This window comes from Aethalodelphis obliquidens, unplaced genomic scaffold (genome assembly GCF_003676395.1).
Source record: "Aethalodelphis obliquidens isolate GAN/ISIS:26980383/991018 unplaced genomic scaffold, ASM367639v1 scaffold44, whole genome shotgun sequence".
Classification (NCBI taxonomy): Eukaryota; Metazoa; Chordata; class Mammalia; order Artiodactyla; family Delphinidae; genus Aethalodelphis; species Aethalodelphis obliquidens.
This window is the reverse complement of record NW_020837988.1, coordinates 14,050,998-14,077,872: the sequence shown is the minus strand read 5'-3', so window position 1 is coordinate 14,077,872 and position 26,875 is coordinate 14,050,998. Positions and strand designations below refer to the sequence as shown.

General features: G+C 42.2%; 2 protein-coding genes across 4 annotated transcripts in view; one reads left to right on the top strand and one right to left on the bottom strand.

Annotated features, from left to right (window-relative positions):
• The first annotated feature begins 6 nt into the window (after positions 1-6).
• On the top strand, positions 7-26,816 carry MILR1 (mast cell immunoglobulin like receptor 1). Of its 2 annotated transcripts, none has more exons than XM_027081191.1 (8): positions 7-267; positions 4,156-4,416; positions 8,955-9,239; positions 10,899-11,012; positions 17,441-17,530; positions 18,243-18,311; positions 18,729-18,809; positions 19,029-19,383. In XM_027081191.1, the coding sequence occupies exons 1-7, from the start codon at positions 180-182 to the stop codon at positions 18,779-18,781; spliced, it is 960 nt and encodes a 319-aa protein (XP_026936992.1). In that variant the 5' UTR covers positions 7-179; the 3' UTR covers positions 18,782-18,809; positions 19,029-19,383. The 2 variants fall into 2 exon arrangements, with proteins under 2 accessions (XP_026936992.1, XP_026936991.1); XM_027081190.1 differs by lacking the exon at positions 19,029-19,383 and adding an exon at positions 24,088-26,816 and having other exon boundaries at positions 10-267.
• The window catches only part of POLG2 (DNA polymerase gamma 2, accessory subunit), a 35,089-nt gene continuing 17,552 nt past the window's right edge, over positions 9,339-26,875 (bottom strand). The window contains exon 10 of one of the 2 annotated variants that reach the window (XM_027081187.1): positions 9,339-9,457. The gene's annotated coding sequence lies outside the window, so the exon portion shown is untranslated. Of the gene's footprint in view, positions 9,458-19,530; positions 19,833-26,875 lie in introns of those variants that run through there. The other variant, XM_027081185.1, reaches the window with a different exon arrangement.

Sequence of the window (26,875 nt, the reverse complement as noted above, 5' to 3'; positions counted from 1 at the left end):
GTTCTCTATGTGACTCACCAACCCCGGAGCCCACCAAGCCTCCTTTGCCCTCCTCTCCAATTTCATTTAGGAGAACGTGGGGGCCATTTGAACAGACTGTTCTTTGGGGGCATTTTTCCTGCTGTCAAGTATAAGGCTCACTTACCATTTTGAAGCTTGAATCTCCAAACCAAAACAACATGTGGAAAAAGAGTTTTCTCATGTTGCTTTTCTCTCTTTCAGTTCAGAAGGCTGCACTGGATTGTGAAAGAATGAGAAAAACAAATGGTAAGTTCATTTATTTCTCTCTTGTACTAAAGCTGTTTTCACCGAAATGGTGAGACTGTCAGCTTTAAATCATGCGCGTTCATGAACAGGTTTTTCGGTGCTTTCTGATGAACAACCAAAAGGAGAGTCGTTTCTATGACCTACTGTTTAAAATGAAGTGATTTTAGCAAGGGAGTTGGAGAATCTTTCCCGAGACTCAGAGACAAAATATTGAGATTTTTTTTTTTACAAGGTAATGGTTCCTTCTTTCTCTGTTGTTGTTTTTTAGTTAGAAAAATCAACACATAATTGTTGTAAAATAAGTCAAGCAACACTAAAAATATATCCTGGGAGGCAGTTTATCACCATAGAGCTAGGCTGTTGTGGTCCTAACCCTGGTTCTACCGTTTTCCAGCTGGCAGCCCGCGTGCACAAGGAAACCACTTAAAGCTTAATTTCTATCCTCTGTGAAGTGGGGAAAATAAAAGTACTTCCCTGGGAGGGTTGTTGTGGGAACTGAGACAAGCCATGTGCCTCAGCACAGAGCCGAGTGTATGAGGAACCATCAACAAATGCTAGCTCAGGTCGTTGTTGTTACTACACTATAAAATGTGAAAGTTCTGTTATATCCTCTCAATCCCTTTCCCCTCTCCAATTCCAGAAGCAACCACTATTAACAGTCCTTTTTGTTTCAATATCATAGTAAACAAACTCTTCTGTAACCTGTCCTTTTTAAAATTAACAATATATCCCAGACATCCTTCTAAGAGGAACATTTAGATTTAGTTCCTTTCTTTTCAACAGCTGCATGGCAATTCATAATAGGACTCAGCCATAATTCATTTTTTAAAAATAATTTTTAATATCTTTTAAAGTAATTAATTAGTTAGGTTGTGCCAGGTCTTAGTTGCAGCTTGTGGGCTCCTCAGTTGTGGCACGCGAACTGTTAGTTGCGGCATGCATGTGATCTAGTTCCCTGAGCAGGGATTGAACCCAGACGCCCTGCACTGGGAGTGCGGAGTCTTAGCCACTGCGCCATCAGGGAAGTCCCACGGCCTAATTCATTGAACCATCACCCCCTTACTGGTTGTTCCATTTTTTTTCTTTGTAATAGAAGCAATACTGCAGTAAACATCACTGTACACAGCATGCTTTGTGGACACATGAGTGTGTGAGAGCTCATGTAGGATAAAATCCTAGAAGTGAAATGGCTGGGTCCAAGGGCATGTCCATTTGAATTGTTACAGATACTGCTAAGTTGCCCTCCCCACACGCTGAACTGGTGCATGGTCACCAACACTGACCACGCACATGGGTTAAGTGTGAGTTTCCCACCCTCTCAAACAGTGGATACAGTCAGTTTTTTAATGTGTCACTCTGACGAGTACAAAATAATATCTCCATGTTGTTTTTTTAAAAATTAATTAATTTATTTTTGGCTGTGTTGGGTCTTCGTTGCTGTGCGCGAGCTTTCTCTAGTTGCGGTGAGCGGGGGCTACTCTTCCTTGAGGTGTGTGGGCTTCTCATTGTCATGGCTTCTCTTGTGGAGCACGGGCTCTAGGGGTGTGGGCTTCAGTAGTTGTGGCACATGGGCTCAGTAGTTGCGGCTTGCAGGCTCTAGAGCGCAGGCTCAGTAGTTGTGGTGCACGGGCTTAGTTGCTCCACAGCATGTGGGATATTCCTGGGCCAGGGCTCGAACCCGTGTCCTTTGCACTGGCAGTCAGATTCTTAACCACTGCGCTACCAGGGAAGCCCTCCATGTTGTTTTAATTCGTGGTTGCCTCATCACTCATAAAGTTGAGCTTCTTTTTCATGTCTGTTGACTGTGAAAGCTCTAGTACACCCATATAAAGGACATTTAGGGATGGCTATCTGGTTGGAAAGAGAGGCAAGGTCTCATCTTGAAGCTGAGCTTACATAAGGCTGAGAAAATATTAATTGTCCAGATCAAAGAGAAGGAGGGAGGTTTTGGCATTTTTGAGGGGTCTAAACCGCTCCTCCACCCAAGCCATCCCTCAGCCCCAGCACTATTTCTTCTTTTGGGAATTACATATTCAGATTATTTGCCCATTTATTTGATTATCTTTTTCTTATTAATTTGCTGTTGGTTTATGTATATAAAAAGAATACTATGCTTTCGTTTATGTTTTAAGTATTTTCTTCTAGCCTTTTACACCTCTTAATTTTGCCACAGAGGAGTTTAAAGTTTTAGGATTGTTATTTTTTCTCAGTCTTTTCTTTATGGCTATTTTGTGTGTCTTACTTGGAAGACCAAGCAGGTGATATAAAAAACATTTCCCTATATTCCTCTTTTTTTTTTTTTTTACTCACAAGTGAGTAAAGGTCACTTCTTAGCAGGTCCAGGGGTCTCAGGATGTCTTGGGGACATCGAGAAGAGAGGAATTCACCCAAATTCATGGGTACTGAAGGTACAGTCTTGTGACAAGTTGCTGACTTGGCTTCTTAGCCTCAGAGGCTATTAAAAGTCTAATCTGGAATTCCTTATAAAAGTTCCAGCAAAGCAGACTTAAAAGACCTACATGTTCAATCTACTCTTGCTGCACTGATATCAATAATCAGGCCAAGTTTAATGAGACCAGACTGATTTTGCAAACTAATTAATCTTCAATTATCTCTATTAAGAATGGGGGTGGGGGGCTTCCCTGGTGGCGCAGTGGTTGAGAGTCCGCCTGCCGATGCAGGGGACACGGGTTTGTGCCCCGGTCCGGGAAGATCCCACATGCCACGGAGCAGCTAGGCCCGTGCACCACAACTACTGAGCCTGTGCTGTAGAGCCTGCAAGCCACTACTGAGCCCACGCACAACTACTAAAGCCCGTGTGCCTAGAGCCCATGCTCCACAACGAGAAGCCACCACAATGAGAAGCCCGTGTACCACAACGAAGAGTAGCCCTGCTCGCGGCAACTAGAGAAAGCCCGCACGCAGCAACAAAGACCCAATGCAGCCAAAAATAAAATAAATAAATTTATTAAAAAAAAACAAAAACAAAGTGCAGGGGGAAAGAAAAGAGACAGAAAGGTCTACAGATGAAAAAAGTCATAAGAAACATAGCAACTAACTACAATAGACCATTATGGATTCTAAAAGAAAAATCAGACAATTGGGGGAATTAGAACACTAACTAGATATCTGATGATATTTTTAAAATATTGTTAATTTTTAGGTGTGATAATGGTATTGTTATTTTTACCAGAGTCCTTATCTTTTAGAGGTACAAACTATTAACGTCCTCCAGCCAAAGATCACCAGGGACACATGTGTAGTTGAACCAAGTTGAGTTTTAAGAGAAAATGCATACCATGGAGGAAGCAAGAGGGCATCTTACAGTAAGATTTGCATTAGGTAACTTGGAGGAAGATTCAAGGCAGCAGGCTTTACTCTGAATTGGATTCTTTTAGGAAGTGGAAATAATGATATGGTTGGGAATCTTAATAATTCTTATCTAAAAGATAAGAGCAGTGCAAGGCAAAAGCTCTGACTGATAAAGAAGCAGCAGTCAATCATTTTGGCCATTTTTGTGTTTTGGACCATGTTCGCGTCTTCATCTGTGTTCAGACATGATTATGGAGTCATCTTGTCTTTGTCTTGCTCTAATATGGTCACAGAGTGGCCTTGTCTGGTACTGGTGACCAGTCAGTTCCTAACCAGCACAAAACAGCTTGGTAAGGCTACCCGTCTCTCACTGGGAGAGGCCTCTGTAGGCACTGAGGTTTCCTCACACACTGTCCAGCCTGGCTGTGCAGGGAAGAAATGTCCCCTACCTTTGGGAAGTTCACCAGGAACAGAGGGTCTCCACCACCTTGACCCACGAAATGTGGGTAGACAACCACTGAGTTATTACTGATGGATGGTAACAAGGACTTTCTCTTGCGTTATTTTGCTTTCCAGAATTCCCTTCTCCAAATTTGAACTCACAAACGGATGCAGTCATGAGGGGTCAGAATGTATCTCTATCTTGTTTCAACCAGAACAAATCACTGCGGATCACCTATTTCTTGTTTCGGGGTGAGAAATGCCTGAGCACCCAGAATGGACCCATGACTTTTAACCTAACAATCTCAGAAGCCCGTGACTTGGGCCCCTACAAATGCAAAGCCCAAGTTTCTGACTGTTCAAAATACAGTCGTGAGTTCAACTTCACATTTGTCGGTAAGTAGAGTGCTTGTTACTCGGCGGCCCTGTGATTTGGAGGGATTCTTTCCTGTTCTAGGATGGGCTCTCTGTTCTGCTTGTTAACACTCCCTCAAGAGCCTGGCAAGTATGTCACTGAGATCTTTTTTCTTAATAATTCCATTTCACTTTCTCTCCAAATACTTTTGGCTGTTTCAGATAATAATATGCTGATGGCCCAAGGCAAAAAGTCTTACATCAACAATTTGAAAAGTTGAGATCTTTTCTAGATGCTTTACTCTAGGATTCTCATTGTGTAGGTAAAAAAAGACTTTTTCTTTTAAGATTCAAATAAGAAGTCTTAGAATCAACGTTGGACCCTGTGGCAAGGGTCTCCAGCGTCCCAGGCTTTTCCCACCTTCTTCCCTTTGCAATGGCCATCAGCCTGCACTCTTCCTGCCCAACCACATTCTTTTGGCCACGACACACAGGATATACTGCAGGATCTCAGTTCCCCGACCAGGGACTGAACCTGGGCCACGGCAGTGAAAGCCCGGGATCCTAACCACTAGGCCACCAGGGAACTCCCAACTTCCCACCCCAAGCCTTTCACAACCTAGCATTAATGGCCTCATCCATGAAGGTGACCTTGATAGTGGACTCCTGGGAGAAGGAGAGAGTGTTTCCAGGTAATATATGTACCTGGAGTCTTCCAAACAGAGGAGCCCTGACTTACTGATTGAATCTTTGAGTGATTCTCTGGGTCTGTGCTCTCCAGTATGGTAGCCACTAGCCACATGTTTTATTTGTTTAAATTCAAGTTAATTCAAATTACTTGAAATTAAAAAATTCATTTCCTCAGTCTCATTAGTCACATTTCAAGTGCTCAAGAGCCACAGAGGTGGGGTGGCTGCTGTATTGGACAACACAGACACAGAACATTTCCATCACCACAGGAAGTTCCACTGGACGCCTCTGCTCTAGATCAACGGTTCTCAGCTTTTTAGGTTATAACCATTTTAACAATCTAATGATAGCAGTGGATACTTTCCCTGAGACATGTGACAGATGCAAATTTCTGCGTAAGACTTGAAGGGATACTGTGGGCTCTGGATTAGAGCCAACCATCTTAGGACAAATTTGAACACAAACTCAATGGAAGCCATAATTGTAAATGAAATGTAAAAAGAAGAAGACCATGCAAACATGGTCTGGGATGTAGTGGCTGATGTGAGGGCAGTACCCTGGCTGATAATATTCTCTGGTGGTCAGACTCCTGCTGGACTGGGCAGCCTGGTTTTGCAGAAAGAGCAACAGAATAGGCATCAGGGAACCTGTGTACCACTAGCTTCCTGTGCAAGGCTGAAGCCTTAAATCAATTGATTTAAAAAGCCCCAAGTCTTCATTTCCTGAGCTTCCATCCCACAGATATGTATACAATCTTCCCACATTCTGCCTTCAGAGCAAATGCACAAGTTTCTTGCAATGCGTTACAGTAATTATACCATCCTGTAGAACTTTTTAAATAGATTATAAAAACCTGCATCATCTTCATTTACGTCAGATTAATAAATACCTACTGAATACCGACCCCATGCAAGTAATTGTGTTGGATGCTGCCAGGGTTTCGATGATGCCTAGGACATGATCTTATCCCCAACCCAGTAAGGGATGTGAGCCGTGAACACAAATTCATGAATCACTGATTCACTCATCAAATATTTAATGATATCCCCGATGTGCCGAGCCCTGGATATATATTAGTTCCTGCCTTGGTGGAGCTTACAGTCTATTTGGGGAAGCATAAAACCCAAGTACCCAAATAAATTCATAATCACAAACTGTGTGGATTGTTATAAAGAAAAAGAAACTGGCACAGTGATGGAGAAAGGTCGGGGATGGGGGAGTGACCTCCTTAGATAGGGTAGTTAGGGAAGGCCTTTCTATAGGGATGGCATTTAAGAAGAGCCCTGAAGGATGAGAAGGGGTTAGCTATGTGAAGAGACAGGGAAAAAAGGCTCTAGTCAAGGGACAATAACCTGTGCCGGTGGCTCCAACTTAAGAAAGAACTTGGTTGTTGGGAAGGACCTAATAGGACACTGGTATGGCTGGAGGTCTGATGAGGGGAGTGTGACCCCAGGTGAGACTGGAAAGGGAGGGGGAGCCAAGTCAGGCCTATTTATCAGGCCCAATTTATCACCTTCAATGTTAATTCATCCTGGGCGGGGCAGGGCAAGGGTAGAGGTTGGGGATCGGTTGGGAGGCTTCTGCCATCATCCAGGAGACAAACAGTGATGGAGATGGAGAGAAGTGGATGGACTCAAAATATATTTTGGAGAAGGAAACAACAGGACTTGCTGATTGATTAGATTTGGAATCACAGGTAGTATAGGTGAGGAAGGAATCAAGAATGACTTCCAGATGTCAAGTGTGATCAGCTGATGAGTGGTGTCATTTACTGAGATGGGCAAAAATGGAGGTTGTTGTTCAATGGGTATAAAGTTTTGGTTATGCAAGACGAGTACGTTCTAGAGATCCTGCTGTACAACACTGTGACTGTAGTTAACAGTGCTGTACCGTGCACTTAAACATTTGTCAAGAAGGTAGATCTCATGTTAACTGTTCTTAGCACAATGAAAATAAATGAATGATTGAATGAATAAAAAACATTTTAAAAAAGAACAGGATTTTAACGTATGTTTATCTACCTACCAATTGACTCACTAACTAGCAGATTAACTAGAGTTCAGTTTCAAGCAGGTTATGTTTGAGGTGACCAGGAGACATCCAAGTGGATCATGTAATAAGAAGTAGAAAAGTATTAAGAGGATGGGACCAAGTGCTACAGGAAGCAGAGGAAGAGGGAGAAGTTCCGCCTGGAGGACTAAGGAAAAGTTTTCTGGGGAAGGTGGCAACTGAATGAGCCTTAAAGGACCCCTTGATTGATTGACTGATTGATTGATTTTCGGCTGCACTGGGCCTTTGCTGCAGCGTGCAGGCTTCTCATTGCTGTGGCTTCTCTTGTTGCAGAGCACGGGCTCTAGGCATGTGGGCTTCAGTAGTTGCAGCACGCTGGCCCTAGAGTGCACAGGCTTCAGTAATTGTGGCGTGCGGGCTTCAGTAGTTGTGGCTTGCAGGCTCTAGAGCGCAGGCTCAGTAGTTGTGGCGCACGGGCTTAGTTGCTCCACGTAATGTGGGATCTTCCTGGACCAGGGCTTGAACCCTTGTCCCCTGCATTGGCAGGCAGATTCTTAACCAATGCGCCACCAGGGAAGTCCCATTAAAATACTCCTTTAATTTAAAACATATAACTAATTTATTGAAGAGTCACCATTCCCTTCCCTTGATCACTGTGATGCTGTGATACACTTTACCAGTCCTTTTACAAACTCTCAGGGAAGTGTACTTCTAGTTTGAATCATCTTATCTCAGAGAGAAATCCATGCTCTCTGCTTCTTCATGAATGTTTCAATTCCTCCTTCCTGAAAATTACAGGAGGTAGATTTCAGTTCCATAGGAAAAACATCCTATTGATGCTATTCCCAAACAAAGTTGCTCTTTGAGGCCACCGTCACTGGGTGCCATTCTGTCAAGGATGCTGCCACAGGGATTCCTGCTCAGGGGAGGGATGGAGCAACAAGACTCTAAATTATTTTCTTTGATTTGACTTAAACAATGAAACATATTTCATTGTTTCTGCGCCAGATTGTTAAATTGGCACAGTGTTATTAAAAATGAACGCATATGCTTGGGAGTTGGCCCTGGCTCTGCCATTTACTAGCTCTGTGGCCTCTGAATCACAGTTGGCTCAACTGTGCAATGGGCATGATGCTGTCCACCTTGTAGTACTGTTGTGAAGTGAAACAAGATAATGTGGGTAGTGACCCCGACACATGATGGATACTCAACAATTATCTTTCCTTTCCCTATAATACTGTTTTATTAATGAATTATATAATAAATTATATAGCTGGATTCTCCCACTATCCAGCTATATAATTTATTATATAGGGTATGATCTTACAGAGCTTACCAGACCCACTCATTTCTGGTCAAGAATTTCCCTTGACTCTATTTATCAGGATTACTTCCTTCTTTCGGGAGGAAGTGAAAGACGATTGTACAGCCGGATTCTATAAATGACAATGCAGTTAGAAAAGATGCTATTTTTAGATTTCTTTGATTTAAAAAAAACCCACTGCAATCTTACAATGATTGGGAATAAAAGCACCTCTCAACTACATACTTGGAGCTGGATCTTTGACAAAATTATACTATCAGCCACAAACAAATTGTGAATTCTGATGAAAGGCAAGTTTGCGCTCTGATTCCTCAAAGCAGAGACGTCCTCCACCCTCTGGCTTTCTCGGAACCTGGTTCATGCCACAAGGCATGGGGTTAACCACATACCCACTGATCCTTCCTGATGGAGCTCCTTGTGAGCAACTTGACTTCTCAAGAGGGGTGTCATCCATCTTTGGGTTAACAGCTGGGAATAGAGTAGGGCTCCCATCCATGTTTGTGGACTGAGTGAACCCAATCTGCTTATCTGTTTAACATGCACTTTATTTTTCTAGATCCAGTGACTGCACCAGTGCTGAACATCAGTGTTGTTCAAACAAAAACAGACAGATACGTAATGCTACGCTGCATCTCATTCAACGGCTCTCTGCCCATCAATTATACTTTCTTTGAAAAAAACATGGCCATATCACCAGTTATCTCCAAGAATGTAAGGGAGCCTGCTGAATTTAACTTAACCAAGAATAACACTGGAGAAGGGAAAGAGTATAGGTGTGAAGCTAAAAACAGATTGCCTGACCATACAAAATACAGTCAACTCATCACCATACCCTCAACAGGTAAAGGCGACCTGAACTCTTTCAACAGGATCTGGATTTACTTCCAGAAACCAGCTACTCCTCTGCCTGCCCATTTCCCACTTTGCCCACCTGCTTCCAAATGCTTTTCCTTCTGTAGGGTCCACACGTTCTGATGGGTTTGCTTTCTGCCATAAAGGAACCAAAGAAAAGCCTGGAAAGTGGTGCAGGAAGGGACCTTGTATCAATAGTAAGCCTTCCTAAAAAAAAAAAAAAAAAATAGTAAGACTTCCTGACTTGACCCTGCTTCCTGTCTTGACTTTTCACTGCTCAGGTTCTAAGCAGTCACATTAGAATTTGCATTTTTCTTGAAGCTGCTGGGTCTCTTGATTTTCTTTTGCTTTTTTAAAATCATTTTTAAAATTCACTTCCAACACCTGTACTCACCTGCTTGGCTGTTTAATGCTTGGTGAGTCTAGACTTCCAGTGCCACCCTTTCCTTGAGGCAAGAATGGCTCCTGTCCCAACCTTGTGTTTTGGAAGGCACTGCTCTGGTGCTTCTTAGCCATGTGTCTTCCCATAAGCTTCCTATAAGCCATGGGGATTTGTCTGCCTGGACCCTATACCCCCACTTTTCTATACCTTACTCTAGGTTCCTAGACCTGAATTCCCTATCCAATCAGATCAGAACCCACCTTCCAGGGCCTGCACAAGTCTCCTTCCCAGCTCATCCTCCCAAGGGTGGACCATGGTAAGGATGTGAACATTCCAGGGCCCACACCAAGGGAGTTGTTTGTGGGGAGTGGGGGGATGGCATTTGGCCATGCAGGCTGGGGGTGTCCACAAACATGTCAGGCTCCTTAGGGTGCATGTCAGAGCCTGGGTGGAAAGGGGGCCAGGCTAGGGCTGGGGCTGGCTCTCCCCATACTGTCATGTTCCAGTGCAGAACTCTGAGGAGTCTGAGAATTTTAGATTTAAATCTGGCCTTATGAAGGGACATTGGTCGAGGTAGGAGGATAGAACAAAAATTAGGTTAGCAAAGGTAGCAGGCACAATTGGGCATTGAACACCTCATGTGGCCTCATCCTCAGAAGATCAGAGCCCACACCTGGGTGTTCAGTAAGTTCTAACAAGTGAGGCAACCTGTTGGAGTCAGGCTCCAGAGTCAGGCTTTCGCCTACAAATCACAGCCTTCAATTCACTAGCTGTGTGACTTTAGGAAAGTCACTTAACCTCTCTGAGTCTTACTCTACTTGATTGTAAAATGGGAGTAATACCAATGAGAAAAATAAGGTAATGCATGTAAAGTGCTTAATACAATGACTGCATATAATTAACACTCAATAAGTGGCAGGTATTTGGGTGACATAAATCATGCCGACATGACTAAAGCCTTTGCCTAATAAATGGCCAGGCTGTTCTCAGGCTTATAACCCTAACAACGTAGCCAACATCTGTCTGTTAAATGCTGTGCTGCTTTTTCTTCCTTGTGTATGACCCCTTGTGGAAGATGGACTTGGTATAAACCTTAAGAACCTCACTAACAAGTTAACTCTCAAGTTGCAGGGCAGGGATTCAGGGTTCAGGGTACATTGGTTAACCTGGGAGACAGTCGTGATCACCCTTTCCAGAACATTTCACAATTCAATATCATTGGAAAAGAAGGCTGTGCAGTGACCAATGAATGCTGTCTTCTTCCAGGAGGAGAGAGCTGTCCTTTCTGCCTGCAGCTACTGCTTCTGGGGTTTCTGCTTCTGGTGCTAATAGTAATAATCCTAATTCTGGCATTTTGGATGCTACCGAAGTACAAAGCAAGTAAGTTCCTTAGGAGCTTTGCCATTGTTTTCCCTGGGTTTTGGATACAGACAGCAGGGTGAGGGCAAGGAGGAAGGGAAAGGGGAATCAGAAATGGGATGTGAAGAAAATGAGAAGAGAAGGAAAAGATGCAAAAGGAGAAGGCAATGAACGACTTCCTGAACGGTTCACACATAGCACAGTTCTCTTTTCTCTGGTAAAGACTTCCCTATTTAGACTGCTTGTGGGTGTGTGACCTGTGCAGTCACACAGGGCCCCGTGCTAAGGAGACAGTTTAATGCTCCGCTGTCACTGTCTTGAAATTCGTAATACAATAAAAAAATTTTTTAATATTATTTTTTAATTGCGGTAAAATATGCATAACAATAAAATTTACCCTGTTGGCCATTGTTAAGTATATATTCAGTGGCATTAAGTACATTCACATTCCTGTGCAACCAACACCAGCCATCCACTTTTTCATCTTGCAAAAACTGAAGCTCTGTACCCATTAAACAGTAACTCCCCATTTATTTCTCTCTCCTCCCAGCCCCTGGCAAACACCATTCTACTTTCTGTCTATGAATTTGACTACTTTAGAAATCGCATATAGGTGGAATCATACAGTATTTGTCCTTTTGTAACTGGCTTATTTCATTTAACACAATGTCCTCAAGGTTCATCGCTGTTGTATACGTGTCAGAATTTCCTTCATTTCAGGACTTCCCTGGAGGTTCAGGGGTTAAAACTCCACGCTTCCACTTCAGGGAGCACGGGTTTGATCTGTGGTCAGGGAACTAAGATCCCACAAGCCATGCGGTGGGGCCCAAAAAATTTTTTTCCTTCATTTTAAAAGCTGAATAATATTCCATTATATATATATATATATATATATATATACACACACACACACACGCACACATATATATATACACACACATATATATACACACACACATGCACATATGTGTACATACACACACACACACTTTGTTTACCCGTTCACCCATCAATGAACTCTTGGATTTCTTCCACCTTTTGGCCATTGTGAGTAGTGCTGCTTTGAACGTGGGTGTACAAATCTCAATAATTTTTAAACAAGAGGCCCTGCATTTTCATTTTGCACAAAGCCTGCAAATGACGTAGTGGGTTCAGACTGCCAGAGCTTTGCTTTGTAGTTTTCAGTGTCCTCACTGGGTCTGCCACTTGGAGGAAGCTCAGTACATGAAGACAAAAAGAGCCTCATTCTCTCTGCCCCACCTTAAGTGCTGCATTAAACCTCATTTACTACGTTTCATAATTCACGCCTTATGACCTCTAGTTAAGATTTCAAAGTGGCCTTTTCATTTGGCACACTACTACGGAGGAATATTGAGATTTACACAAAAGACAGTTTGTGTCTCAGGACCGACACCTGCCAGTGAGCTTCGGGGCCTTGAGTGGGCTCCTTCACCTGCCTGAGCCTCAGCGTTCTGACCTTTAAAATGGGGCCGTGGGAGATACTGTCAGACCTGGGGAGAGAACTAAGTGATATGTTAGGCTCTTGGCCTTCTTCCATCTCTAAAGTCCTAATTCATGGAAATCCAGGACCCAGTTGACAGGAAACTTGAAAACAGATGTCAAAATGTATACATCTCATACATTAAAAAAAATTTTTTTGTAATGTAAAGCATTTTAAAATTGAAGTATAATTAACCTACAACACTATGTTAGTTTCAGGTGCACAACAGAGTGCTTCGAATTTCTATACATTACAAAATGACCACCATGATAAGTCTCGTTACAAAGCTATTACAATATTATTGACTATATTTCCCATGCTGTACATTTCATCCCTGTGACTCATTTATTATTATTTATTTATTTATTTATTTTTTTGCGGTACGCGGGCCTCTCACTGCTGTGGCCTCTCCCATTCCGGAGCACAGGCTCCGGACGCGCAGGCTCAGTGGCCATGGCTCACGGGCCCAGCCGCTCCGCGGCATGTGGGATCTTCCCAGACCGGGGCACGAACCCACGTCCCCTGAATCGGCAGGCGGACTCTCAACCACTGCGCCACCAGGGAAGCCCGACTCATTTATTTTGTATATATTTATTTAGTTATTTATTTTGGTTGCACTGGGTCTTAGTTGCAGCAGGCGGACTCCTTAGTTCTGGTACCTGGGCTCGTTAGTTGTGGCACGTGGGCTCGTTAGTTGTGGCATGCAAACTTGCAGTTGCGGCATGCATGTGGGATCTAGTTCCCTGACCAGGGATCAAACCCGGGCCCCCTGAATTGGGAGCACAGAGTCTTAACCACTGCACCACCAGGGAAGTCCCTGACATTTATTTTGTAACTTGAAGTTTATACTTCTTAATCTCTCTCACTTATTTCATTCACCCCCCCCCACTTCTGTGGCAACCACCTGTTTGTTCTCTGTATCTGTGTGTCTGTTTTTTGTTATGTTTGTTCATTTGTCTTGTTTTCCAGATTCCACATATAAGTGAAATCATACAGTATTTGTCTTTCTCTGTCTGACTCATTTCACTTAGCATAATACCCTCTAGGTGCATCTATGTTGTCACAAGTGGCAAGATTTCATTCTTCATTATGGCTGAGTAATATTCCATTGTGTGTGTACCACATACCACATCTTCTTTATCCATTCATCTATCAACAGACACTTAGATTGCTTCCATAGCTTGGCTGTTTGTTGTAAATAATGCTGTAATGAACACAGGGGTGCATGTATCTTTTAAAATTAGTGTTTTGTTTTCTTCAGAAAAATATCCAGAAGTGGAATTGCTGGATCATATTTTTAATTTTTTGAGAAACCTCCATACTGTTTTCCATATTGGCTGCAGCAATTTACATTCCCACCAACAGTGCATGAGGGTTTCCTTTACTCTGCATCCTTGCCAACACTTGTTAGTTATCTTTTTGATGGTAGCTATTCTGACCGGTGTGAGGTGATATCTCATTGTGGTTTTCATTTGCATTTCCCTAATGATTTAGTGATGTTGAGCATCTTTTCATGTGCCTGTTGGCCATCTGTATGTCCTCTTTGGAAAATGTCTATACAGTTCCTCTGCCTGTTTTTACTTTTTATTTTTTTTAATGGGGTAATTTAAAAAAAAATATTTATTTACTTGTTTGTTTTTGGCCACACCAGGTCTTAGTTGCGGCATGTGGGATCTTTTAGTTGCAGCATGCGGGCTCTTAGTTGTGGCGTGCGAACTCTTAGTTGTGCCATGCATGCAGGATCTAGTTCCCCGTCAGGGATCGAACCCAGGCCCCCTGCACTGGGAGCACAGTCTTACCCACTGGACCACCAGGGAACTCCCTGCCTGTTTTTAAATTGGGTTTGGTTTTTTGATGTTGAGTTGCATGAATTCTTTTTACATTTTGGATATTAACCCCTTATCAGACATATCATTTGCAAATATCTTCTCCCATTCAGTAGGCTGCTTTTCTGTTTTGTTGATAATCTCCTTCACTGTGCAAGTTTGATGTAGTCCCATTTGTTTATTTTTGCTTTTGCTTCCCTTGCCTGAGGAGACAGAGCCAAAAAAATATTGCTAAGAGCAATGTCAAAGAGCATACTACCTATGTTTTCTTCTGGGTGTTTTATGGTTTCAGATCTTACACTTAGGTCTTTAATCCATTTTGAGTTTATTTTTGTAGATGGTGTGAGAAAGTAGGCCAGTTGATTCTTTTGCATGTGGCTGTCCAGTTTTCCCGATGCCATTTACTGTGTTGTTGTTCCCAATTGTATATTCTTACCTCCTTTGTTGTAAATTAATTGACCATATGAGCATGGGTTCATTTCTGGGCACTCTAGTCTGTTTCACTGATCTATGTGTCTGTTTTCTGTGTCAGTCCCATACTGCTTTGATTATTGTACCTCTGTAGTACAGTTTGAAATTAGAGAGCATGATACCTCCTGCTTTGTTCTTTCTCAGGGTTGTTTTGGCTATTTGAGGTCTTTTGTGTTTCCATGCAAATGTTAGAATTATTTGTCCTAATTCTGTGAAAAATCCCATTGCTAATTTGACAGGGATTGCACTGAACCTGTAGATTGCCTTGGGGAGTACAGTCATTTACAATATTAATTCTTCCAATCTGTGAGCATGGTATATCTTTCCATTTGTTTGTGTTGTGTTCAATTTCTTTCATCAGTGTCTTATAGTTTTCCAAGTACAGGTCTTTTACCTCCTTGGTTAGATTTATTCCTAGGTATTTTATTCTTTTTGGTGCAATTACAAATAGGATTGTTTTCTTAATTTCTCTTTCAGATAGTTCATTTTTGGTGTATAGAAATGCAACTGATTTCTGTATATTAATTTTGTATCCTGCAACTTTACTGAATTCATTTATTTGTTCTAATAGTTCTAATTCTTTGGTGGCATTTTTAGGATTTTCTATATATAGTATGTCATCTGCAAACAGTGACAGTTTTACTTTTTTCTTTCCAATTTGGATTCCTTTTTTTCTTCTTCTTGTCTGATTACTATGGCTAGGACTACCAATACTATTTTCAATAAAAGTGGCAAGAGTGAGCATCCTTGTCTTGTTCCTGATCTTAGAGGAAATGCTTTCAGCTTTTCATTACTGAGTATAATGTTAGCCATGGGCTTGTTGTATATGGTCTTTATTATGTTGAGGTATGTTCCCTCTATACCCACGTTGACAGTTTTTACCACAAATTGGTGTTGAATTTTGTCCAAATCTTTTTCTGCATCTATTGAGATGATCATATAATTGTTATGCAATTTGTTAATGTGGTGTATCACATTGATTTGTGGATATTGAAACATCCTTCTATCTCTGGGATAAATCTCACTTGATCATGGTGTATGATCCTTTCAATATATTGTTGAATTTGGTGTGCTAATATTTTGTTGAAGCTTTTTGCGTCTATGTTCATCAGTTATGTTGGCCTGTAATTTTTTTTTGTGTGTGTGGTACGTGGGCCTCTCACTGTTGTGGCCTCTCCCGTTGTGGAGCACAGCCTCCGGACGCGAAGGCCCAGCGGCCATGGCTCACGGGCCTAGCCACTCCACGGCATGTGGGATCTTCCCGGACCGGGGCACGAACCCACGTCCCCTGCATCGGCAGGCAGACTCTCAACCACTGCGCCACCAGGGAAGCCCTGGCCTGTAATTTTCTTTTTCTCTGGTGTCTTTGTCTGGTTTTGATATCAGGGTGATACTGGCCTCATAGAATGAGTCTGAAAGTGTTCCTTCCTCTTCAACATTTTGTAGAATTCACCTGTGAAGCCATCTGGTCTGGGACTTTTGTTTGTTGGGAGTTTTTTGATTACTGATTCAATTTCATATTGAATGGTAATTGGTCTCTTCATATTTTCTATTTCTTCCTGATTGAGTCTTAGGAGATTGTACATTTTAGGAATTTATCCATTTCTTCTAGGTTTTCTATTTTATTGGTGTATAATTGTTTGTAGTAATCTCTTACAGCCCTTTGTATTTCTGTGGTGTCAGTTTTAACTTCTTTCATTTCTGATTTTATTTATTTGAGCTCTCTATTTTCTTGATGAACCTAGCTAAAGGTGTATCAATTTTGTTTGGCTTTTCATAGAACCAGTTCTTAGTTTCATCAATCTTTTCTACTGTTTTCTTTTAGTCTCTATTTCACTTATTCCTACTCTGATCTTTATTATTTCTTTCCTTCTACTAACTTTTCTTCTTTTTCTATTTCCTTTAGGTGTAAAGTTAGGTTGTTTATTTATGATTTTTCTTGTTTCCTGAGCTAGGATTGTATTGCAATAAACTTCTCTCTTAGAACTGCTTTTGCTGGGTCCCTTAGATTTTGGATGGTTGTGCTTCCATTTTCATTTGTCTCCAGGTATTTTTTTAATTTCCTCTTTAATTTCTTCAGTGACTCATTGGTTGGTTAGTAGCATATTGTTTATCCTCCATGTGTTTGTGTTTTTTGCAGTGTTTTTATTGTAGGTGATTTCTAGTCTCATACTATTGTGATCAGAAAGTATGCTTGATATGATTTCAATCCTCTTAAATTTATTGCATCTCATACTTTTAAAAAACATGTCTCCTCTTCCTACAAAAAGCGCAGGGTCTTACAAAAGTGGAATTAATATTCTTGAGTACTGCCCAGGACTAAATGGAAGTCAGCTGGGTAATTTACTATCACAGATATTACAAAGCTTTTTACAGCCTATTCTTTTCAGCGAAGGAAAGAAAAGGTGTCTCTGGCCATCTCAAGCATAATCTGATAGGCAAAGGATGTTATTTGCAGACCCAAGAAAATAAATCAGAAGGGTTCCTTCCTTAGAGAAGCAGATGCTACGGACTCCTTGCTGAGTCTATGGTTTTCCTTTAATAGACAACAGTTTAGGCCATTGGAGCAGGTCATTCTTTCAGAACTCTGGGGAATTCCCCTCCTGTGGCTAAAGTAGTTTAATTTAATGATTCTGCACCAATTTATACAGGAAAAGCTATGAAAGATAATGCACCCAGAGTCTATGGAAATACACCCGTGGAAGATGGAATATATACAAATATCTGTAAAAATCAAGCAGGTAAGAGAACTTTGTTGGTGATTCTGGTTGGTTTGGGGTTTTTGTCTTTAAAAAATTTTTAAGGTCGTACAGACACATGTGTAAAGAATTGCAGAAGCAGAGGATAGTGTCTCCCTTCCATCCTGACACCCTATCCCACTTTCCAGAGGCTTTAACCAATTTTAAAATCCTTCCACAGATATTTTATGTGTATGTTAGCATCTAAATAAATGGTAGCAATGGTAGCATGTCATAGATATGTCATTCTACACCTTGATTTTTTCACTTAACAACGTATCTTGGAGATTTTTTTCTATCAGTTCAGAATGATCCACACTGTGTTCCAATCTCTTTGATGATCACCTCTTAAGGCTGGCATCATTTGCTGCTTTATAGTAAACAGACCCAGGACCTTGGCCAACAATGAGAACAATCCCAGCCAACGCTGACTGAGGGCCGGTCATGTGCCAGGCACAGTGCTAAGCAATTTACCTGCCCTGTCTGGTACAAACGCCACTAACTCCCAATTTATATCATTCCCACTGTACAGATGAGAAATCTGTGCCAGGCTTAGAACCAAGGCAATGTGTTTCCAAAGCCTGAGATGGTAAGTACTCTCTGCAAAGTCCAGAGGTGACATGACATTGTGAGGGTAGCTGGCAAGCCACTGCCCTCAAGTGATCAGAGATTTGGATTATAGGCCCAATAACTCTGTTTCTTGTCTTTTACCCAGGGACTGAATACTCTCAGGAGATACATTATGCCACCCCCATGTTCCAGGAGGTGGCACCAAGAGATCAGGGTGAGCCACAGTTTGGGATAAGGGATGCTATCGAAATGGGAGAGTAGTCTCTGTGAGGTCACCATACTCCTAGGCTTTAGGAACCCAAGGATGGGATGAATGGGGGCAACATGCATACCCCAGGAAACCAATAGCAATCAGTACCATGGCTCCTAACAAATTTCATCAGGAGATGGGTAGATGGGGAGGAGAGAAGGATGTGGAGGGGAGAATATCATATAAAAAATCCAGAGAGAAGGATGCAGGTGCACTTCTAAAAACTTTTCAAGAATACATCATTTAATATAGTCCAGGAAAAAAAAATACAGTTAATACTTGGTTCTGTCAGGCCACCCAGCTATTAAAATACAATTTTTTAAGAGCTTCTATGGATATATATCCTAAGTTTACTGAATTATTTTCTCTTTTATATTATAGAAACCTGTAATGATTGTAAAACTGGATATGTCTATTCTGAACTCATCTTCTGAGATTTAAAGATAGAAACTACATCTCAGGGTAAGATGCTTTTTATAAAGCTGATTTCCATAACGAAAAAGCAAACCTGATTGACACTTAAAAAGGTTTCACCTGGTTACCTAAAGTGAATCACTGTTTTTCATGTTTAAACACTATCCTTTGGCCCTTTCAGGTACATCCAATCCTGTCATCAGACAACAGGTTTGTCAGATAGGATCCTGACTAGTGACAGTTTTTAAATGCTTTTGCTATTTTTAGGCATGGACCATTTCCCCCATGACCACACCATTTAATAAAGAATAATTGTTCAACCACTATGCTCTTCATAAGTGCATCCTGGAAGCGCTACAACGATCATCTACCCATCCCTATGCCCATTAAAGGTTCAGAAGCAGACACACAGAGCAAAAGCCATGTCTAAATTCTAAAACAAAAACTGGTGACCTTGAAAAGGTGTCTGAAGAAAATGGCACCTGCAGTCACCATTGGAGGAAGGCAAGATTACTCAACAAGTACACATTTATTATCCATTGCCATTAAAATTTGCTCTCAGCTTCTGGAAGCCTGCAAAATTATTTATATTGATTTCCATGGATTTTCTCAGTCATCAAGATTTAGGTCATGTCAAAGGCATGCCTTTATATGCTGCATTTCCCATCAGCTCTCTGTCAAGAGAACAGTGCAGAGTTGACTTGGGGGAGAAGAGAGAAGTAGATTAGTTTCCCAGGACTGCTGTAACAAATTACCACAAACTGGTGGCTTAAAACAACAGAAATGTATTTTCTTACGGTTCCAGAGGTCAGAAATCCAAAGTCAAGGTGCCAGCAGGGCTGCGCTCCCTCCAAAGGCTCTGGGGCAGAAGTCTCACTTGCTGCTTCCAGTTTCTGGTGGCTCCTGGTGTTTCGTGGCTTGTGGCAGCACCTCTCCAATCTCTGCCTCATCTTCACGTGGCCTTCTCTCCCTCTGCCTTTCTCTTATAAAGACACTGGTCAGCAGATTTAGGTCAATCCAGGTTGACCTCATCTTGAGATCCTTAACTTATTAATTACATCTGCAAAGACACTTTTTCCAAATATGGTGATATTCACAGGTTCCAGGAGTTAGGACTTGTCTTTTTGGGGAGCCAACATTCAGCCCACTTCAGGGGACAAAATTATTTCTGGTTTGAATCTCTTATCCTAGGAGTTATAAGTTAAGTCCAGTAAAGCCAAGAGGCATTTCTTGGGTTCCAGACAAACAAAATAACTTGACCAAAATTGTTCTGCTCTGTTCTTTTTCTCTGTTCCCAACAATGGACCTTTGACTAGCAAAATCATAGCTATTAGACACTAAATCTGTGGAACACCTACAAGGCCAGTATTATTAACTTGCTTTTACAGGTAAGGAAATTTAGGCTTAAATGGGATAATTTCTCAGGGTCATCCCTAGCTTGGTACGTGGTTGAACTGGGACTTAAATCCCAGCAAAGAACAGCAGCAGCACTGGCTGTGGGAATGCATCTTCAGGGTGGGAAAGGATATTGTGCACACAGGTCCAGATGAATTTGAGGATTTTGTTGCCTAAAGCAGCATTCATGAACATAATTTCCCCCCTTTCTCTGTTGATATTGTTATTTGGAAGAAATCGGTATATCACAGAGGCTAAGAGTGTGGGGGCTGTGGAGTCAGAGTGAGCTGAATCCAGGTTCAGTCCTGTGCTAACTGTGTGACTCTGGGTAAGTTACATAAACTCCCTGGGCTTCAGTTTCCTCATTTGAGAGGGTGGGGGAGAGGAGGGGGAGAGAGAGAAATAATACCTACATCATGGAGCTGCTGTGAGAATTAACTCAGGTAATGGATGTAAAAGGTTTGGAACAGGGCTTGGCACAAAGTAAGAACTAAAACAATGACTAGCTATTCATAGTATGATTGATCATGCTTAGCTTGAGTCATACTAATCGGCTGTTCCCCTTAGAAATCATTAAGTCTTTGAGGTTATAAACTTAGTGACTTGCCCACCGTTGCTTCTTCATGTCTCAATCATGAAGCAGAGCCTGAGGCAAGGACTTGGTGCAGGTTGTTTATATGAGGGCCCAGGGAGAGTGAAATAGAGAAGGAAAGGGGTGGGGAGGGGCTAGCAAATTAATGAGCATACCAGTAACTGGATTTGATCCTATTAAGACCTTATTTTTTTATGTATGTATGTATGCAGGCTGCACTGGGTCTTAGTTGCTTCTTCATTGTGGCATGCATGCAGGATCTAGTTCCCCAACCAGGGATCGAACCCAGGCCCCCTGCATTGGGAGTGTGGAGTCTTACCCACTGGACCACCAGGGAAGTCCCCTATGAAGACCTTTTGAGGTCTTGAAGTCCAGAATGCCCCTGGGTTTCACAGCATGCCCTGAATTGACAGCCTCTCATTTTCTCTTGCAAAGCTTCTAAAGCAGTTAGTAGAAGCCAACCAACTCCACAATCCATATAATTACTATTGCCTCATGCCTTTCAAGTGCTAGAACTATTGCATAACCTAGTGCTTCATTATCTACCTCTGCTCCCTTCCCCACTGCAGGGGAAAGTCTTAGAAATTGTGAAGCTATGGCATGTAAGGATTATCTCCACTCCCCTTACCACCGGCAACAGAGTCCTTATTGCCATTCATCCTGGGAGGAATTCCGTTTCCCAGGGCTGCTTTCTAGGACCTTCTGATAGTCTTATCCTGAGCTAGCCTGGAAAGCAGAGCCTGAGAAAAGGCCTTGTGTGGAACAGAAGGGACACTAGGGAACAGGCGTGAGGGACTGGAGGAAAAGCCAGAACAAGGTATAAGGTTGAGCTGGGCATTGCTGCGGGCAACTGGCGCTTGACCCCAGTGGAACCATCTGCAGAGTGAAAAAATGTCTCTCAGAATTGTCCACTTGAGGACTGATAGTGAGAAGCATTTACCCATCCGCTTCCATCCCCCACTAAGGGCTGCCCCAGGAGGTGATGCATCTCCCACTTCTAGGCTGTGCATGTGGGCATTCCAAGTGCACTTCCATTGGCGTCTCACCCAGGGCACTGGAAAGCCCCAGGGCAGAAAAGGAGTGATATGTATTGTATAGTTAAAGCAAGAAAGCTGTCAGCACAAAGTGGGTGAGGCCTCAGATGCAGCTGGAATCAGAGGTGGGGCCCAGAGGATGTGACTGGTGGTTGCTCTGCCATCTCTCAACATTTCCTTTGTAACAACTATAATAACAACAATAATAATAACTGCCATGGGCAGTTAAGTGTCAAGTGTACTTATCCTCACAACTCCCTCCTCACCCAACTCTGAATTTCTGTGGCTTCCGCCTGTACCTACCCACTGAGCAGATGTTAAGCCCCACCCGCATGGCTTTTGCATGAATTGTTTAGGAGGGGAAGAAGAAAAGGAAGAGGAACTATTGAGTTTTCGTTTCAATAGTTACACTTTTTTCATGTCTAGAAGTTTCCCTTTGGTTCTTTTTTTAAATTTATTTATATATTTATTTTTGGCTGCATTGGGTCTTTGTTGCTGGGCGCGGGCTTTCTCTAGTTGTGGTGAGCGGGGGCTACTCTTCGTTGTGGTGCGTGGGCTTCTCATTGCAGTGGCTTCTCTTGTTGCAGAGCACGGGCTCTAGGCCCCTGGGCTTCAGTAGTTGTGGCTTGCAGGCTCTAGAGCGCAGGCTCAGTAGTTGTGGGGTATGGCCTTAGTTGCTCCGCAGCATGTGGGATCTTCCCGGACCAGGGCTCGAACCTGTGTCCCCTGCATTGGCAGGTGGATTCTTAACCACTGTGCCACCAGGGAAGTCCAGCCATGTCCTTTATGGTTAGTGTTTTTTTGTGGATGTGTGCCCAGATGAATATTTTTTCAGCTTGAGGTCATACAAGCATTACCATATACTACTATCTACTAAAGGCTCTTTTAGTTTACTTTCATATTTCAGTTGATATCCGCCTGGAATTGTTTCTGTAATGTGAAATTGCCATCATACTTGTTTCCACTCCCCCGCATGGACATACCCCGTTGTTCCAGCACTGTCTACTGAAAAGACTGTCCTTTCCCCACTAAACTGCACTGTCACCTTTGTCACAAATCAAATGCCCATATACATGTGGGTTTCTTTCTGCACTCTAGATTCTGTTTCATTGCTCTGCTTATCTCTCCATATCAATGTCATACTCAGCTTTCAAATGCATCTTGATAACTGCAAGAACAATTTTCCCACCTTGTTCTTTTTAAGAATGTCTTAGCTATTCTTGACCTTTTGCATTCTGTATAAATTTTAGACTCAGCTTATTATTTTCTTAAAGAAAAAATGAACATAATAGGGATTGATTGATATTGCATTGAATTTGTAGATCAATTTGGGGAGAATTAACATTTTTACAGTATTGAGTTCTCCAAACTACAAATATCTCACCATTTGTTTATGTCTTCTTCAATTCTCTCAATAGCATTTTATCATTTTCTGCATAAACAGCTTGCACATCTTCTGTTAGATTTAGTCCTAAGTACTTGATATTCTGATGCTATGGTAAATTGGTTTTTGTTGTTGTTGTTTGTTTTTGTTTTTTTGGGTGAAGTAGAAAAGAATAGCTTTGTTGCTTTGCCAGGCAAAGGGGGCCACAGCAGGCTCATGCCCTCAAACCTGTGTGTCCCAACCTGGAGGGGGAAGTGAAAAGTTTTACAGTAATGGTTCAAAGAGGAGGGCATGATCAGGTGGTGGACATGCTTCTAATTGGTTGATGGGGAGGTAAGTGGGAGTTAGTTAGCATCATCAGCCTTCTGGTTCAAACCAGTCTGGGGTCTACGTGCTTGTGGGCAGCATAGAGTTAACTTCTCCCACCTGGTGGGGGTTTCCGTATGATTTTAGATGCTATCCATTCCAAGGTATTCTCTCAACCAGGTGTTAGTGCCCAAAAAGTTCTCACAAAGAAATGGCACAGAAGACATCCCAGTGGTGCTGACGAGCGGGAGTTGGTCTAGCTATAAGTTGGGAATAAAGGGTCAGCACCTGGTTTCAGGACTTAATGAAGCTCAGGTTCTTGATGTCTCATCACAGAAAGAATTTAGTGAGAGACAAAGTGATAGGTAAAAAGTAGACTTATTTATAGAGAAACACATTCCACAGACAGAGTGTGGGCCATCTCAGAAGGCGAGAGTGGCCTTGGGAGACACACTCCACAGACAGTGTGGGCCATCTCAGAAGGTGAGAAAGGCCGGTAAATTGTATTTTTATTTCATGTTGTGGATATATAGAAACACAATCACTTTTTTTGGTTGACTTTATATCCAGCAACCTTGCTAAATTCTCTTTTTTATTTTAACAATTTATCTGTAGGTTTTTCTTACAATCTGGAGATCAGAAAACTACTGCTGCTGTTACCGCTGTTGCCTCTGCCACAACTGCCTCACCCAGAAACTGGAGCCCAAAGGAGTGTGGAGTTATGCCACTGGAGACAGTTGCTTTTCAGTGGAAACCATCACCTCCCTTCTACTTTCCAGGTCCCATGTACATGCATCTAATTGGTAGAAGATATTCACAGCCATGCCCTGGCAGCAAAGGAACTGTAATTTTTCAGGTTTCAGACCCCACCAAATAGAAGAAGGGTTATGATGTGGCTTAAGAGAACCAATCAAAATAGCTACCACACTAGCCAAAATATCAATCAAGGCTGAGGGGAAAATAAAGACATTTTAAGACAAAGACTGAGAAGGAGGTTTCCCAATCACATTCACACTGAAAGAACTACACAGTGTACTCGATGAAGAAGGAAACTGAATACAGAGGAAGGGTGTAGGATTCAAGAAGCATATGAGTAAATGTGTGTGTGTGTGTGTGTGTGTGTGTGTGTGTGTGTGTGTGTGTCAGGGGGAGGCACAGAGTGAGAGAGAGAGGTCTATGAGGTCTGAAAACATTATAAAGTTACCATGATTTTGAAAGTGTGGTATGGGTATATGGCTGGAGAAGTAGAAATATGTAAATGTAACAGGACAGAAAGTCCAGATATAGATCTAAATACATATAGGAGTTTAGCATATGAAAAATATGGCATTTTAAGTCAATGGGGAAAAGATGCAATATTCAATACACTTTAAAAACTTGAGAACCATATTTAATAAGTTAGAACTCCACTTCATTCTTTGCAACAAAATTAATTCAGCTAGCTCAAATATTAAAATACCTAAAAATGAAGCCACAGAAGTGCTAAAAGAAAACAGGAGGAATTTTATAATAATCTTTAAGAGGGAAAGGCTTTTCTAGGTATGACTCACAATCCAGAAGACATAAATGATTGTTAAATTTAGTTAGATGAAACATTTAAAAATTACATTTAAAAATCTTAAACTAAGTCAAAAGAATGGGGGGGTATTTTGAATCCATGTCTTTGATAAAGTATGAAGTTCTACAATATATAATGAGCTCTCACAAATTAAGAAAAAAGCCAAAAATCCAATAGGAAACCAGGAAAAGGCAGTATCTGCAAGGTGACACCAGGGCAGCACAAAAACCTTGATGGGATGAAGAGCTGCAAACAGGTGTGCTCTGACCAGCTGCCCTCAAGCATTTGTCCCTTCTGCCCCTTCTGCTCCCAGAGCTGGGGGATTACAACCTAAGGAGACTGCCTTCTCTCAGTGCTGCTTCTCCTGAAGGATGTAAAGGGGAGACTTAACCAGAGGAGTGATCAACAGTGGTTCAGTGATGTCTGAAGCTCCTTCTTTCTCCCTTACTGCCCTGGAGGGACGTGGGCTAGTGCCTTGTCTTTGACCTTTATTACACACAACCAGAGACAGTAACTGAGATTTCGGGTAGTACATAAACTTATAGGTTAGGACAATTAGACATCTAAGGATTACAATGACCTCCAAGCACATCTCCTTGGCCCCTCAGACATAACGTGGGGGAACGCACAGCTGGAGAAGGGCCAGAGCAGGACCCTCTAAAGGGCAGGGGCTCCTCTTGCCAGGTCCAGGAAGGGCATTGCTACCTCTCTTGTCCTGGCCACCATCACCTGGGCATTGTCAGAGCTCCTCTAACATTCCACTCTCCAGTGATCTTTTCAAAATAACAGTATGTCCCTTCTCTGCTCAAACTGTGCCCCCTCCTGCCCTAGTGGCTTCCAGAGTCCTTGCTGTGGCCCCCATGGCTCTAAGCAACATGGGCCCTGACCACCTCTCTGACCTCACCTTCTCCCCTTCTCCCCTCTGTTCTGGCCTGCTTTATGTTCCTTGCTCACTCTACACCATTTTCCTCCTAAGGGCCCTAGCACTTGCTACTCCCTTCTGCCTAGAATGTGCTGCCCCAGATGCTCACATAGCTGGCTCCTTCACATCATTCAGTCTCAGCTGGAAGGCCAGTCCTCAGAGGCTCCCCTGATCGCCTAGGTAAAGCACACTACCCTAGGTACGATCTAGCACGCCATCCTGTCCTATTTTACAACACCTGAAATTACCTGAAATTGCCCATGCACCTACTTGCTTATTGTCTGTCCCCGCCTCCCCACCCCTAGAAGGGCCTTGTCTGTTTTGTTCACCACTATATCCCTAGCACCTGGAGTTCCTGGTACTTGGATGCTCAAAAAGCCTTTGTGAATAAACAAAATGAACAGATATACAACACATATAATAACAGGCCAGTCTTTAGGAGAAGCACAACTACCCCTGGCATTTAAATCTGAGAGAAATTTCTCCCATGCTTCCTCACAGGAAGACGTGGTGTACATAGCAAACAAATGCCCTCAAGAACATTCTTATGGCTAAATGAAGAATGAGTTTTATAGAACTATTTCTCATAACATCTTTCAGTACATACTGGTGTGGTGTAAAACCTAAGAAGAGTATTTGATAAAACAAAATTTATTAAATGCAATTGGGCTGGAGGGAAGTTTTGTCAAAATAATACCATCCAGGTATGCAGCTCTCTGATAAATTTAACAGTGGTTACTACAGGAGTGAACATCAGAAACCACCCGTAAGTATTTTAAAATATACTTATGAGGGCCCCACTGTTAAGAGAATAGTAAGTCTGTCTGGGATAGGGCTCAAATATATTTATTTTTAAAAGCTCCACAGGAGATTCTGATGTGTAACTCCAGTCAGACACTTCTGATCTGGATAATCCTCCATAA